Source organism: Jaculus jaculus, chromosome 16 (assembly GCF_020740685.1).
Source record: "Jaculus jaculus isolate mJacJac1 chromosome 16, mJacJac1.mat.Y.cur, whole genome shotgun sequence".
Lineage (NCBI taxonomy): Eukaryota > Metazoa > Chordata > Mammalia > Rodentia > Dipodidae > Jaculus > Jaculus jaculus.
Window position 1 is genome coordinate 787865 of NC_059117.1, and position 16074 is coordinate 803938.

General features: G+C 41.9%; 1 protein-coding gene across 1 annotated transcript in view; it reads left to right on the forward strand.

The window, feature by feature from the left end:
- Vps41 (VPS41 subunit of HOPS complex) overlaps positions 1-16074 on the forward strand; it is a 160264-nt gene that overhangs the window by 32647 nt on the left and 111543 nt on the right. The window contains exon 4 of the mRNA XM_004668846.3: positions 10946-11023. Coding sequence (XP_004668903.1) covers positions 10946-11023 — 78 coding nt within the window. The remainder of the gene's footprint in view (positions 1-10945; positions 11024-16074) is intronic.

Genomic DNA, 16074 nt, shown 5'->3' on the forward strand with positions numbered 1-16074 from the left:
TCTCTGTAGTTTCCCGTGGGCCCTGGCTGCTGAGTGAGGGGTGGTTCATCTGTCAGGGAGTTGACTGTCTATTCTTGTTCTGGTAGATTATGGCTGTCCTTGGTCCTTGCTGCTTTCTGAAAAAGAACAGATTGGAGAGTGAGATTAGGACAGTTAAAGTGTATAAGTATTGTAATTTAGAGAGACTTTGATGGTTGTGGCCTCACTTTTGGACAAAGGCTAATGGGAGCTTTTCACTGGAGTCCATAATCTTGGTCTCCTTAGTGTTCTGACTTGGTTCCTAGTTCCAGCTATGGTTTCCTTAACACTGAGAAAATCTAGCCAATGAAAGAGCCATAGTTTACCTACCCAGGCTGAGGGCCACCATTGCACAGGTGTGTATATCTTGTCAGGTTAGTTGTTTTCATATAGCAGTGTCCCCTGCTTGTTCACAACATTGTTGGCTATCCCCCTCCCTCCACCAGCAGCACATGTAGCACTTTTTGGGCAGACCACCTGGGAACTGGCTTCTTTCCAGATTCAGCTGGTTTCATGATGCTCTGCATCAGCAGCATGTGGTGTCTTCCGCAGTAGGGTCTTACCTTTACCTCAAGTGCTTTTATAGAAGCCATGTCTTGTTTTGAGGTCTTTATAGATCTCTCCAATCACTAGCTCAATGTGGATTGTAACCAGTTTCTGGTACTAGGAGTTGCAAGCGAGAGCCAAATGTTTTAGGGTTAGACTTCACCCCATCCTCTCCAGGACCCTTCTGACCAGACGAACCTCTGTGCTTCTGTTGAGGGTGTCTTTTAGCCTGCTATCTAGGAAGAAGGTTCTATGGTTGCACTTCATTTTGGATTTGGTTTTGTGTATATCTCCTCCTCTCTCCGGTTCCCTACCACCCAAACTCTTCCATCCTTCCTCTGTTCCTCGAGTTGTCTGTTGGCTATGCCTGTACCTCCAGCTGCTCCAGTTTAGGAGCCACAGATGAGCGAGCACATGCAGTGTTGCTTTGTCATTCTGTGCTTGTGAGAGTTCGCTTAGCCTGATCTGTTCCAAGTTCATCCATTTCCCTGCAAATTTCATTATATAATTTTTTTCATAGTGCTGTGTCAAGTTCTACTGTGTATATGTGGCATTTTAAAAAGATTTTTTAATTAATTATTTATTTATTTACTAGAAGCACAGACAGAGAGATTGAGAATGGGCACACCAGGGCCTCTAGCCACTGCAAATTAACTCCAGAGGCATGCACCACCATGTGCATCTGGTTTATGTGGGAGCAGGACAATTGAACTGGGGTCCTTAAGTTTCACAGGCATGTGCATTTAATCACTAAGACATCTCTCCAGCCCTACGTGACATTTTCTTTTTCAAGATATCCCATGTCCAAGAATAAGCTGCACAAGAATGGTCTGGAAAAAGTGTGGCCATGACTTCCTTGACTGTCATCGTTCCTGGGGCCACTGGTTGCTCTTGCTTAGACCTTCTTTTTAAAAAAAAAAAAAAATTTATAAGATTTGTGTTTTCTAGGACATGACAGCTTCATACTAAACATCTTATGATACAAAGTACCAGATAAATCCTACTACAGGAAACCCGAAGCCTCCATAGAGTACCGGTGATCAATCTTAGGCGTACACTATACCCTCATCAGCATGGCAGAAGTTACAGAAGTCAGAGCCACTTCAGCCGCCAAGTCCCCGGCCTTTTGTCTGGGTAGTGAAAATGTCTCTGGTTTGCTGCAGAGTTTGCCTCCCTGGTAGCCTGCAAGCTTTGCTGCTCTCCTATCTCTGCCTGTGTTCCCATAGGCTTGGTGGGATTACAGGCCCTTGTGCTGTCTCTGCCTCTGTTCCCATAGGCTTGCTGGGATTACAGGCCCTTGTGCTATCTCTGTCTGAGTCCCATAGGCTTGCTGGGATTACAGGCCCTTGTGCTATCTCTGTCTGAGTCCTATAGGCTTGCTGGGATTACAGGCCCTTGTGCTATCTCTGTCTGAGTCCCATAGGCTTGCTGGGATTACATGCCCTTGTGCTATCTCTGTCTGAGTCCCATAGGCTTGCTGGGATTACAGGCCCTTGTGCTATCTCTGCCTCTGTTCCCATAGGTCTGCTGGGATTACAGGCCCTTGTGCTGTCTCTGCCTCTGTTCCCATAGGTCTGCTGGGATTACAGGCCCTTGTGCTGTCACTGCCTCTGTTCCCATAGACTTGCTGGGATTACAGGCCCTTGTGCTGTCTCTGCCTTTGTTCCCATAGGTTTGCTGAGATTACAGGCCCATGTGCTATCTCTGCCTCTGTTCCCATAGGTTTGCTGAGATTACAGGCCCATGTGCTATCTCTGCCTCTGTTCCTGTAGGTTTCCTGAGATTACAGGCCCTTGTGCTATCTCTGCCTTTGTTCCCATAGGTTTCCTGAGATTACAGGCCCTCCTGCTGTCTCTGCCTCTGTTCCCATAGGCTTCCTGAGATTACAGGCCCTTGTGTTATCTCTGCCTGTGTTCCCATAGGTCTGCTGGGATTACAGGTTCTTGTGCTGTCTCTGCCTCTGTTCCAGTATGCTTGCTGGTATTACAGGCCCCTGTGTTATCTCTGCCTATGTTCCCATAGGCTTTCTGGGATTACAGGCCCTTTTGCTATCTCTGCCTATGTTCCCATAGGCTTTCTGGGATTACAGGCCCTTTTGCTATCTCTGCCTCTGTTCCCATAGGCTTGCTGGGATTACAGGCCCTTGTGCTATATCTGCCTATGTTCCCATAGGTTTGCTGAGATTACAGGCCCTTGTGCTATATCTGCCTATGTTCCCATAGGCTTGCTGGGATTACAGGCCCTTGTGTATCTCTGCCTCTGTTCCCATAGGTCTGCTGGATTACAGGCCCTTGTGCTATCTCTGCCTCTGTTCCCAAAAGTCTGCTGGGATTACAGGCCCTTGTGCTATCTTGCCTGCGTCCCATAGGCTTGCTGTGATTACAGGCACTTGTGCTATCTCCTCCTGTATTCCCATAGGTTTGCTGGGATTACAAGCCCATGTGCTGTCTCTGCCTCTGTTCACATAGGTTTCCTGAGATTACAGGCCCTTGTGCTGTCTCTGCCTCTGTTCCCAAATTCTTGCTGGCATTACAGGCCCATGTGCTATCTCTGCCTCTGTTCCCATAGGTCTGCTGGGATTACAGGCTCTTGTGCTATCTCTGCCTCTGTTCCCATAGGACTGCTGGGATTACAGGCCCTTGTGCTATCTCTGCCTGTGTTCCCATAGGTCTGCTGGGATTACAGGCCCTTGTGCTATCTCTGCCTCTGTTCCCATAGGTCTGCTGGGATTACAGGCCCTTATGCTATCTCTGCCTCTGTTCCCATAGGTCTGCTTGGATTACAGGCCCTTATGCTATCTTTGTCTGTGTTCCCATAGGCTTGCTGGGATTACAGGCACTTGTGCTATCTCTGCCTCTGTTCCCATAGGCTTGCTGATATTACAGGCCCTTGTGCTGTCTCTGCCTCTGTTCCCATAGGTTTGATGCTATTCATCTGTCTTTATGTCTATATCAGGGATCCAAACTTAGGGTATTGGGCTTGATGTCATTTTTCCTTTGAAGCATCATGACAACCATTTTTACTATATACAGAGTGAGTTTATCTAAATTCTAAATTTTACTGTGCACTGGGATTTATTAAGAAAATGAAATATAAAGATCTTTTACAAACACATTTACTCATCACTTTACATGTTTCACAGCCTTAATTAAAATCTCATATGTAACACCTGAATGCTATGAACATTGATAGAGAAGAAATCTATAGCAATTAGTATTATAAGTAATTTTAATGTATCGTAATTAGAGATATTTTTATTAACAGAAAGCATTTTATGTCTTTTTTTTCTTCAGAACCTCTTCTCTTAGGAAATTCTTATCAATTTCCTTACTTTTTTCGATTTCTTCCTTCCTCTATACCTCCCTCCTTCCCTTCCTCTCTCTTTCTTTCTTTTGTTTTTGATGTAGGGTATTGTTGTCTATCCCAGGCTGACCTGGTATTCATTATGAACTCTCATGGTAGCCTTGAATTCATAACAGTCTACCTACCACTGCCTTCCAAGTACTGGGATTAAAGGCATGCACCACCACACTCAGCCAAACTTTTATATACAATGTAAAATTGAGTAGCTTCATGTAACTCTAGTGCATATTCTATATAAAAAAGTAGCATTATAAAGTTTTATAAAACATTTAGTAGGCCCCAAAATACCATTTTAATGTTTTCAGAAATTGAGTGCTTCAGTTTATAAGGAAGTATGCAGGTCATCATGTCTTTGAATATATCCTGCAACACTCAGATTAGCACATGTTTAAGTAGGCCTTCCATGAAATAAAAATAATAATTTTAGAATTCAATAATAAAAACAAAAGAATAAGTAGATAAAATGAATTGACCATTCAGGTATGTTAGGAAATTTTAGGGGCCTACTGAGCACCTGTCTGTCTTACATCTTTCCTTGGTAACTTTAATAAATGAACATATTTTAAATTGTTCATATTCCCATCAGGTTATCATCTTTGGGCCGCTCTCCCCTAACCGCATTCCAGGAAGGGCCCTTCTTATTGAAGGTGTTGGTATCCAGTATGGGGTCAGGAATGCGCCAGTTGGTTTGTGGAGAGGACAGTGCTTTATGTTGTGTTGGACATAGAATGATGTATAGTTGCATGAAAATAAGTTTGAACACAAATGACAACATTATGATGATTTTTTTCTCTATGAATTATTGGGGAGAAGGCTGACTTTTGAAGGGTCTGGAAGGCTGACTTTTGATTTTGATTTTTTGGTCTGTCATTCTATTTTATTGGGTACTTTCAAACCCAGAAGGGGTTATGTCAGAGCATGACCCTTTTCTGGGAATAGAAACAGATCACCTTCTGTTGCTATACCTCTGGGTTCTTACATTTTGGATGTGATGTGGGGGACATTTGTGACCTTCAGATGTTCTGTGACCTGTGCCTCAGAAGCTTTCTGAGTTTTGATCTCTGGAGTTTATCAGATGATTCCTGGAGTGGATGGGCGTGGCCAGTAAATTTAGGAGGACAACTACAATCATTTGGACCCCCTTTCTTTGTTCCTTTTTTAAAAAAGGTGTGTGTGTGTGTGTGTGTGTGTGTGTGTGTGTGTATCTGCCAGGGTTTCTTGATGCTGCAAACCAATACCCATTTTGTTTTATATGGATGGCTGAGGAGTTGAACCAAGGCTGGCAGGCTTTGCAGGCAAGTGTTTTTTACCACCCAGCCATCTCCCCCACCCCTCTGTTTTTTTTATCTTTAGGCCTTGGTTGATACTGAGAAAGCAGTATCCAGTAGCTGAGTGTGTGGGTTTGTGCTCTTGTTGATAGCTTCAGAAGCTGACTATGAATGTTAGTCAGTGGCTGACTGGCTAATAAAATATCAATGTGGAAGAGTTTGTCCTTCAGGGGGTGAGGGATCCCCAGGTTGGTGAGCTCCTGAAAGCCTCACTTAGCCTATTGTGATATATAGCAGATTTTGCCCCTCTTCCCTAAGTTGCCTTTCCAACCTTGTCACAGTTAACAGTTCCACAATGAGGTTTCCTGTCATCGTTCTGTGTCTGTTGGTCCCTGCCGGGTGTTACTACTCCAGTTGGTGGGTCATGACCTATAGGCCTCTGGGCTGGGCTGACAGTCTGACCAAGTAGCTCATCTGCATTTATTCTCACATCTGCTGGGACCCTCTGCTTTTCTCCAGTCATTAACACTAAGTATAGGTCTTTCCAGGTAAGATTGTTAGCTAAAGTTAAGGTCTGAAAGTTATGGGGACATTGAGTTGTGTCTTCAGAGCATCTTCCTAGTTTCTTCTTGCATTATTGATGGTCTGTGACTTAAAAAGGGACTTGGACTTGGATTATTGCTCCAAGGGTCCAAGCAGTTGCCTTAAGGAGATTGGTTGGAAGCTGTACACTTTGCATGCCATGTAGGGTGGGATTCCTTTTTTTTTTTTTTTCTGGTAAGTTGGGGTGAATGGTTGAATATAGAGATGGGGCAGTGCTTTAAGAGTGGGAGAAGATATTTAAATGAGCCTCATTTCCCACTGTTCTTTTGAAAGGTGGGTTTAAACATGAACAGATCTAGGGTATCAGAAGTGTTCCCTCTTGTTCTCTTTTTGTGTCATCCCTTCCTCTGGTAGGGAGTCATGGAGACTTGGATATGTGGCCATTTTCTTGATTCCTACAAATGAAGTCCAGCTGTAGGATGAGGTTGTACTTCAAGCTTCCGTCCTTTGGCCTAACTTCCTCATCACTTAGCTTGTGCAGAGGGCAGATGGTGCTACAGGAAAGTGTGAGTATCTTTTTCCTTTAGCTTCTCAGGATCAGACTTATTCCAGCTCTTGGATGCATCTCAGTTTTAATGGAGAGGGAGATATCAGGGTCTCTGGAGAAGAGGAAGATGTGCCTCTTGTCCTGAGTCTACAAGATCAGATGGGTTAGAACTGTGTTCTCCACCCTTCCTACCCTTGTGTTTGGTAAGTCCCTTACATCCCAGGAGAGTTAGAAATGCTGGTTTGAGTTGCCAGCTCCTCTCTGGCTAGTTTTGAACCTATTACTTACATTGCCTCTTTCTCAGGATTAAGTCTCACAAAATTGGAATGTAAATCCCCTGCTTGGGCATCTCTGAGGTAATTTCTTTTGTCTCATTGGAATAAAGTTTCTTTCTCAAAATGTTCAAAAGAAACAGGCCTGTGTGGTAGACTGCTGGATTCAGAGAAGGCTCTTTCTACACTGGCAGCGGTCGTCTTTCAGGTTACCATTTCCAGTGGGGAGGCGGATCTTTTGTCCCTACAGGCAGATCTGTTGCAAAGGTTGAAGGCCCAGGGCACTGGTCACTTGACTGTGACCACTAAGTGCTACCACAGTGTGTGTAGTATGTAAGAACTAGCAGTTCAGCATTGTAATGCCTCCCATCCTGCTTTCCTCTACTTCCTTCCTACCTTACACCTCTGTAAATATCCAGTGCTTTGAGCCAGTCCTTCCAGCCAGATCAGCGTCTTTTCTCTGGAGTGAATTAGATGGCCCTTTCACCCACATAAAACTGCTTGTGAGTGCCTGGCCATCGTGCTTCATGGGGCTTTGTGCCATAAGCAAGTGGTATCCACTCTGACCAGTCTTTCTGCCCTCCTAATTCTGTCTTGAAGTCCTCCTTTATCACAACTGACTACTCTTATGCCCCAAAGGGTTTTAGAGATACTGACTTTTAAAATATATATTTTATTTATTTATTTATTTATTTGAGAGAGAGTAAGATGCAGAGAGAGAGAGAGAGAGAGATAGGGAGAGAATGGGCACACCAGGGCCTCTAGCCACTGCAAATGAACTCCAGATGCATGTACCACTTTGTGCATCTGGCTTACATGGGTCTTGGGGAATCAAACCATGGTCCTTTGGCTTTGCAGGCAAGCACCTTAACCGCTAAGCCATCTCTCCAGCTCAAGATACTGACATTTAAAAAAAAATTTTTTTTGTTTTTTATTTATTTGAGAGTGACAGACAGAGAGGGAAATAGGCAGATAGAGAGAGAGAATGGGCGTGCCAGGGCCTCCAGCCACTGCACCAGACACATGCACCCCCTTGTACATCTGGCTAATGTGGGTCCTGGGGAATGGAGCCTCGAACCAGGGTCCTCGGGCTTCACAGGCAAGTGCTTAACTGCTAAGCCATCTCTCCAGCCCAAGATACTGACTTTTTTTTAAATTTTTTGTTCATTTTTTATTAATTTATTTGAGAGTGACAGAGAGAGAGAAAGAGACAGAGAGAATGATTGAGAAATGGCGCGCCAGGGCTTCCAGCCACTGCAAACGAACTCCAGACACGTGCGCCCCCTTGTGCATCTGGCTAACGTGGGTCCTGGGGAACCGAGCCTCGAACCGGGGTCCTTAGGCTTCACAGGCAAGTGCTTAACCGCTAAGCCATCTCTCCAGCCCAAGATACTGACATTTTAATTGAAGTTTAATTGCAATGAATCATTTTTTTATATCTACTTCCCTCAATGTACCATAACCTTTAGCCACGTTTGTTTATTCTGAAAGTACAATATAGTGCCCTGTGTGAGTGTGTGTGTTTTGAAGGAACAGTTGAATAAATGAAATGGAGGACAAAGTTTACCCCTATATTAACCATACCTCATCAACTTGGCCCTGGAATATGAGTATGAGTGTGAGTGTGAAGAGCAGGTGCCATTGCTGACCTCTAGAACGTGCATCTTAACGTGAGATTCAAAATTTGGCTAACAAGAATCTGTTAAGAGTATTTTCAGCTAAGAGCATTTCAACTTTTATTTTTATTTTATTGTTATAGTGCTGGGAATAATGCCAAAGACTGCTGGGCATCCTGGGTCCTTATCAGTGCTTAACTCTGGCTTTAATACTGTTCTCGCTAGCTGCTTCCGTGATGTCTCACCAGTGGCCGGAGCTTCCCTCTTCGTGTGTAACTGAAGCTACCCTCGTTCTAATACTGTGAACATTATAAACTAGATTAGGAAAGGGACAATTTGTTATGTGCTCCTTCTTTCCTGTGTGATTGGCACAGAGCTTCTCACTCCTTGCTTATCTGCACGAAGTTCAGTCCTGCACAGCAGACGCACTGTGCTTAGTGGATTAAGGATGAGGAGTCCAATCTGACAGTTTATAACATGAATCTACTTTCTGTAAAACATAAGATGAGAAAGTCAAATATCATTTATTACTTACTCATTCTAGATTTTAAGTATTTTTAGGCTAAATACAGTGAAGCAAAATTCAAGGGATAGAAAAAGCCCACATTTTTTGTCCATTTATTTATTTATTTGAGAGCAATATTCACAGAGAAAGAGGCAGATAGAGAGAGAATGGGTGTGCCAGGGCCTCTAGGCACTGCAGATGAATTCCAGATGCATGCATCCCCTTGTGCATCTGGCTAACATGGGTCCTGGGGAATTGAGCCTCAAAGTGGGGTCCTAAGGCTTTACAGGCAAGTGCTTAACTGCTAAGCCATCTCTCCAGACCAAAGCTCACATTTTTAATGGCTAATAGGAAGGTAAAATCTGAAGGATTCAGTCTTATGTTCTGTCACATTTGTGGCCAATTTGGAGGGACTAATTAATTTAGTAATCTAAGTAACTGAATGTTTCCTAAGCAAAAGATAGCTTGTCATGAAAATCACTGAACTTTCTCAAAAATATTGTAAGCATTACTTTTAAATGTACAAAATCAAAAAAGTACTATTTTTATTCCTATCTTAAGTTAATAAGGATAATAAGGAGAAAGAAAATGCAGATAAAATACCTTGCATATATCCTTTAAATGTTTCATAAAATAAAATATAATTAGTTCAAAAATGGCCTTGCAGTGGTAGCAGGAGGTGACAGCATTAAAACATTTTAAAACTCCAAGCTCTCTTGGTTTCCTACCAAACTAAATACAGTATTTATGAGGAGAATCAATACTGTGAGATACTTGGGGTGCAGTGAGCTTTTAAGACCTATCTTTTCCACAGAGAGCCTTCAAGTGGAGTCTTGTGTATTGTTTTCAGTACTGTCTGGGGTGTTTTCTATTTAAATACTGTCCGTGTCACTGTAGACATAAAATTACAACTTGGGTTGTCTAGTTCTAATTAGGATGTTCTTTCAGGTTGGAGAAAGCATTCCCGTTTGGTCTAAAAATTCAGACTAATTTCCCCCCGGAATTCTCATTTCTGCCTTCCCCTCGCAGTGCCCCGGCCTGTTTTCAGCTGCCTTCTGTCTGCGCTGGATGACTAATCGCGTGGCCCCTGGAACGTTCAGGCGGGCCATGCAGCACAGTCATCATCCCTAGTTAGGTCCACATGCCTCATGTTTTATTAACCAGTATTGATTTTTTTCCCCCGGGAGACTTTTTTTCTTCCTGAAAAAAGGCAACCTTGCAGGAGAGAAAGGCACTGCCGGGGATGAATTTCTAACGAACCCTTCTTTCCCCTTTTGTGCCCTCTCTTTAATGTGGCTTCATATTTTAAGTGCCTGAACTGAAATTTCTTCTTAAGCAATTCCATTTTGATAAATCCTTTTAAATCTTGACTTTCTGTAAGGTTATTTTTTAAAGACTTTGCTGCTTGACTGCAACGCTTGGTGCTGCTTGTGAATCTGAGCGTTTCATTAGAGATTGCAATGAAGCATGCTGCACATAGCAGACACAGAGAGTTCCAGAGTGCTTGAGTGGTGCCGGAAGAAGTAAAAGAGGGAAAATATCTCCTCTTCTATTTTATGCAGTGCTTAGGTTTCCTGCGCTTGATTAGGATCCATGCAAGGAAGTAAAGAAACAGTGGGATATGTGGAACAGTCTTACATCATGAAATTAATCTGTAGCTCAACAGTTATTTAGTGACAGGAAAGATTTCATTTTGTGTCAGAATATAAATAGCCTTAATCTTGAGCTTGTATGTAATGTTTGTAGAGGCACCCTAAAGCTAATTGATAGTATAAGTGCAACTCAAGGTTTTCATCCTACAGCAAAGCATGGATTTTTCCTTAAAATAATACGTTATTATTTGATGCATTTTGTCATTAAAGTTAGATGATAGCCCAGAAGGACATCGTTTCCTTGCATTAGGGGTAGTTTCCTATCATTCCTTCTGACTTTGAGTTCATTTGTAGGTTGGTTCAGCATTCACAGCTGCATTTTTAATTTACTGCCTCAGTCCATCAGACATTGTGTACGGACTGCGTAGACACCATTAGTTGTCAGGTGATGCGAGGCCACATGAGTCATTTTGACAGGCAGCTTGCGCTATCACATGAACTAGTCCCTGGCCTGTCATTTCCGACAAGCTGGAAACAAGCTTTCTCCGCAGAATGCCTGTCTTCCCACATATTCCAGATCATTTATGCATTAAGTGTTGTTGAAAATGCTTTTATTACTGATTGTGTGTTAATACATAGAACATTATTTAATTGACTTTTCTGTTTTTCTTCTAGTTTTTGGCACTGGGCACACATTATGGCAAGGTTTATTTACTTGATGTCCAGGGAAACATCACTCAGAAATTTGATGTAGTAAGTATGTGATACCAAATACTATATATATGTATATTTATACATATGTTAAACTTGCAAAGATTTGTGATTGTAGCATTTTAATAGCATCACATATAAACCTCAAGTTTATAATAACTTATAAAAATTTTAAAGATGAACTTAGAAAGAGGTCTCTCTCTATATATGTATATATATACAACTTATATGTTGACAGTCTTTAATATATAAACTGCATATAAAATCTATTTGTATAAATATGTTTATAATTTCTAGCTAATTGTAGTCATCTATTTGACTTTAAATGGAACATTTAGCGTACTACTATGTTTATTTCTTTAAAATTAAAAATGTAAAATGCCTAGGTGAATTGTTATTAAAAGAAAAATATGCTTTTTATTAGTAAATAATGGCCCTAATTTATTTATTCTGGGAGTTTTTGGAATCCTTAAGGTATGAACCCTCTCATTTGATTACTAATGCCAGGTATAATTCTATGCATTGTTATATTGAGATGCCAAATATAATTGAAACTTGATTGATCATCTTGGTGGAGCAGTTTGTATCTTCTAAATATATAAAGTCACCATTTTGTCGTATATTTAATTGATAAGTTTTCTACCTGAAGATCGTATAATTCGATCATTACCCCTCCTGCGTGCCTTTTGTCCCCCAAGTCCTCCTCCCTTCTGCTGAACTGCTTCTCTCCACACACTACCTCTTTTGTTTTGATGACTTGTGTTTTTATTGCCCACATCCATTATCCATGTTGAAATGTTGAGTTTAGTATTGTGGAGTTCTTGTGGACATCACAGCCACTGTGATGTTACAAAACTGGAAGAAAATACCCCCAAATAGTTTTCTCTATACTCAGGCTCGTTCATGCTTGCTGTCCTTCCTTTTGCAATATTCCCTGAGCCGTGGTGGACTAGATAGAGACATCTCACTTAGCACTGAGCTCTCACCTGTCGTTATTCTCAGCAGTTTGACCAGGTTTGTTTCTCCCTGATAGTCACCATTGTCCACAAGCAGATGTTTCTCTGACTGAAGGTGAGAGCAACACTAATCTGTGGCAACAGACATAATGTTAATATTAGAGGACAGTTTGACAGGTACAACATAGCTGTCTAGTCAGCAGAACACAGTAGCTTCCCTCCTGGGTCCATGTCCTTCCCAGCTATAGGCTTTTGACTCGGTTTTTAGTACCAGGCATGAATTGCCTCCCATGGAGCAGGCCTCAAATCTTAATAGAAAACAGTTGGTTACCCCCAGAACAGTCATGCCACTGTTGCACTGATTGGCACCCTTTGCCTGGATAGTTGACTGTGTAGCATGCAGGGTGGATCCATAGTTGGGTAAACCTGTTGATGACTTTTCTTCCATAGCAGACTTCCTTACACTTTTTATCACTGTCATAGTTAGTCAGGAAGGAGGAAACTTCAAGCTCAGTTCCAGCTTGACATTTTTCAGTGTTCTTGACATACTTGTGTCATCTTCAGCAATAATGCTTTACCATCTGGAAATAGCCTGTGTGGTTTGTGGACCTCAGGGGAATCCATGATGGGATACCGTTCACTGAGTGGTATCCCATCCCTGACACTTGTAACAACCTGTGTCTTCTGAGCTAAAATATGTTGTGTGAATGTCTTCATGTTTGGACCCTTAGGAGACTTTTGTTTTTGTTTTTGTTTTTTGAGGTAGGGTTTCACTGTAGCTCAGGCTGACCTGGAATTCACTATGTAGTCTCAGGGTGGTCTTGAACTCATGGTGAGCCTCCTACCTCTGCCTCCTGAGTGCTGGGATTAAAGGTGTGTGCTACCATGCCTGGCTAAGATTTTTTTTTTTTTTTTAAATATCAGTGAAGGGCTGGAGAGATAGCTTAGTGGTTAAGCACTTGCCTGTGAAGCCTAAGAACCCCGGTTCAAGGCTCAATTCCCCAGGACCCACATTAGCCAGATGCACAAGATGGCACACACGTCTGGAGTTTGTTTACAGTGGCTGGAAGCCCTGGCATGCCCATTCTCTCTCTCTCTCCCTCTTTCTCTGTCTGTAGCTCTTAAATAAATAAAATAAACAAAGAAATTATAAAAAGTAAATATCAGTGAAGGTGAAGGAAATGTTAAGTTTGAAACTTGATTTGGTCTTATTTATTTATTTGCAAGGAAAGAGAGAAAGAGAGAGCGAGAGAGAAAGAGAGGTGGGGAAGAATGAGAAAGAGAGGGAAGGGGTATGCCATGGTCTCTTTCATTGCACACCCACTCTAGATACAGATACCACTTTGGTATCTGGCTTTACATGGGAACTGGGGAATTGAACCCAGGCCATCAGGCTTTAAAAGCAATTGCCTTTAACCATGGAGCCACCTCTCTAGCCCTTGATTTGGTTTCTAAGATACACGTTCAAAATATCAATAACTTGGGACTGGAGAGATGGCTCAGTGATTAAGGTGCTTGCCTGCAAAGTTTAACAACCTGTGTTCAGTACCAAAGCACCCACATAAAGTCAGTGCATAAAGTGGCACATGCATCTGGTGGTTGTTTGCAGTGGCTAGAGAGCCTGATGCTCTCATATTCATTCTCTGTCTCTGTGTCTTTCTTTGCTTGCAAATAAGTAAGAGATTTTTTAAAGTATAAAAATATCACTAACTTTCATTTTTGAGTGACTATGAAGAGTACGCTGGAAAGGAACTTGTTTTGAGTGGCAAGCATTACATGTATCAGCACTTGCTGAACAATCCATCCTTAGGATCCTCTGTGGTTTATGAGGGTGTATAAACCTGACTGTGTGAGAGGAAAAAGAATGCCTATTTTGTATGGAAGATCTGGAACCACCGAATGAGAGACTCTTTGGGGGAGTCCAGAAATGGACGTGTGTACCTTGGCCACACTGGTACATCAAAAGACAGTGGGGTCTTGTTTTCTCTTAGTCATTCTTTCTGGAATAAGAGGTGGATGATCCTCTCTTGTCTTCCTGCTTGGGCACTGGACATATATCTGAATGACCTAAGCATTTGATCTTTGAACTGAGGTTCATTAAAATGCTTAGTTGGCTGGGGAGGTGGCTTAGTAGTTAAGGCCCTTGCCTACAAAGCCAAAGGATCTAGGTTCATTTCTCCAAGACCCATGTAAGCCAGGTGCACAAGGTGGCACATGCATCAAGAGTTGGTTTGCAGTGGCTGGAGGCCCTGGCACACCCATTCTCTCTCTCTCTCTCTCTCTCTCTGCTTCTCTCTTGCCTCACTCTCAAGTAAATAAAATAAAAAATATTTTTTTAAATGCATAGTATGTGATAGGCCAGGGGACTCTCTCTCTCTCTCTCTCTCTCTCTCTCTCTCTCTCTCTCTCTCTCTCTGTGTGCGTGTGTGTGTGTGTGTGTGTGTGTGTGTGTGTGTGTGTGTGTGTGTTTATAACCTTAGTCGTGCCTTCATCTTAAAAAGAAATCGGAGCTGGGGAATTGTCTCAGTGGTTAAAGTACTTGCCTCACCAGCCTGAGGACTGGAGTTTGGATCCCCAGCACTCATGTAAATGGCAAGTGACAGCCTACCATGTAGGTAATTTCAGGACATGGTAGGTGGAGACAAGGTATCCTTGTAGTGAGGTAGGCTGGCTGAAATCTGTGAGCTCTAAGCTTAAGGGAGATACCTTGCCAGAGAAAGGCAAAGAGGAGAATGACAGAGGAAGATACCTAATATCAACCTGGCATACATACACACACACGATAAAAATGTTTGCTATGTGGTCTCTGAAGTCTTTAATATATATTGTGTAGAATTTGTGTGTTTGCTTGAGAGATTTGTAGTCATATACGTTTGGCTTTATTACTTGAAAGCAGCTCTGTATCTTCGCAGTAATTGCCTTCAGTTATGTTTTCTCTTAACAAGTTTTGTGTCAACTGTACTTTCCATCCATCTTCATTCAGGTAATTTATATCATCGACAAGTTAGCCAAGTTCTTTATGCAGTGTTTCCATCCTGCCTGACTGACATCATTGAAAGCTAAGCTTTCTGTCCTTGTGCTTCTGCTCCTTTCTTTGGTAGAGAAAGAAGGTGGTTTGAAGTTGTTTTTATTTGTCTGTCTTCCCAAGCAGCTGATGATCTTCCCTGGAATAGTCACACTTGTGTAAAGGAGTGGCTTCTGCTTCTTGTCAGGTCGAGTGGAGGACTATAAAGTGGGTCGTTCTGGATTATTTTTAGTTTTTTTGGAGGAACTGTTGATCTCAGTTTCAAATCTATGATGAGATTTTTAGTTTTTATTTTCTTCCTTCTGATCATGTGGTTGTCTTCAGGGCTTTGTATCCTTAAACAATTCTAAAACCATTTTTAGGGCTTGAATTTGCTGATCATCTTTAAACATAATGGATGTCATGTTGTTGTTGTTTTGTTTTGCTTTTTTTGAGACAAGATCTCACTGCATATCCCAAGATTTGAACTCACTGTGCCTTCAAACCTGCAATCCTCCTGTTTCAGCTTTCTGAATGCTGAGTGTACAAACATGAGCAGTCACGCCTGATCATAGCTGCCATATTTAATCTAGAGCTTTTCATTAGGAAGGTGACAAGAGAGAATAAAGTCTTTAAAAAATAAAGAATAACTCGGACTTTATTTTACTTCTAGGTTAAAATAACTTAAACACATTACAATTAGACAAAATAATAGTGTTTATTTATTTATTTATTTATTTTACTTTTTTTGGTTTTTCAAGGCAAGGTCTCACTCTTTAGCCCAGGCTGATCTGGAATTTACTATGTACTCTCAGGGTGACCTTGAACTCACAGAGATCCGCCTGCCTCTGCCTCCATAGTGCCAGAATTAAAGGTGTGCACCACCATACCCAGCTAATACTTTTGCATTTAAATGTATCTTTTTATTTTCCTAAGAAATACATTTCGAACCATTCATTGTATTGATTCCAGAAATAGAACAATAAAGCAGCAGTTATAGACTTACAGTGATGATCAGGTTCTGTCAGGCTGAGGATGAAGTGTCAGGGGATCACTTTTACAAAGTCTCCCAAGGTGAGTCTCAAATTTGAGCTGGACCAGAGGCTATCTGTATATGAAATAAATGAATAAAA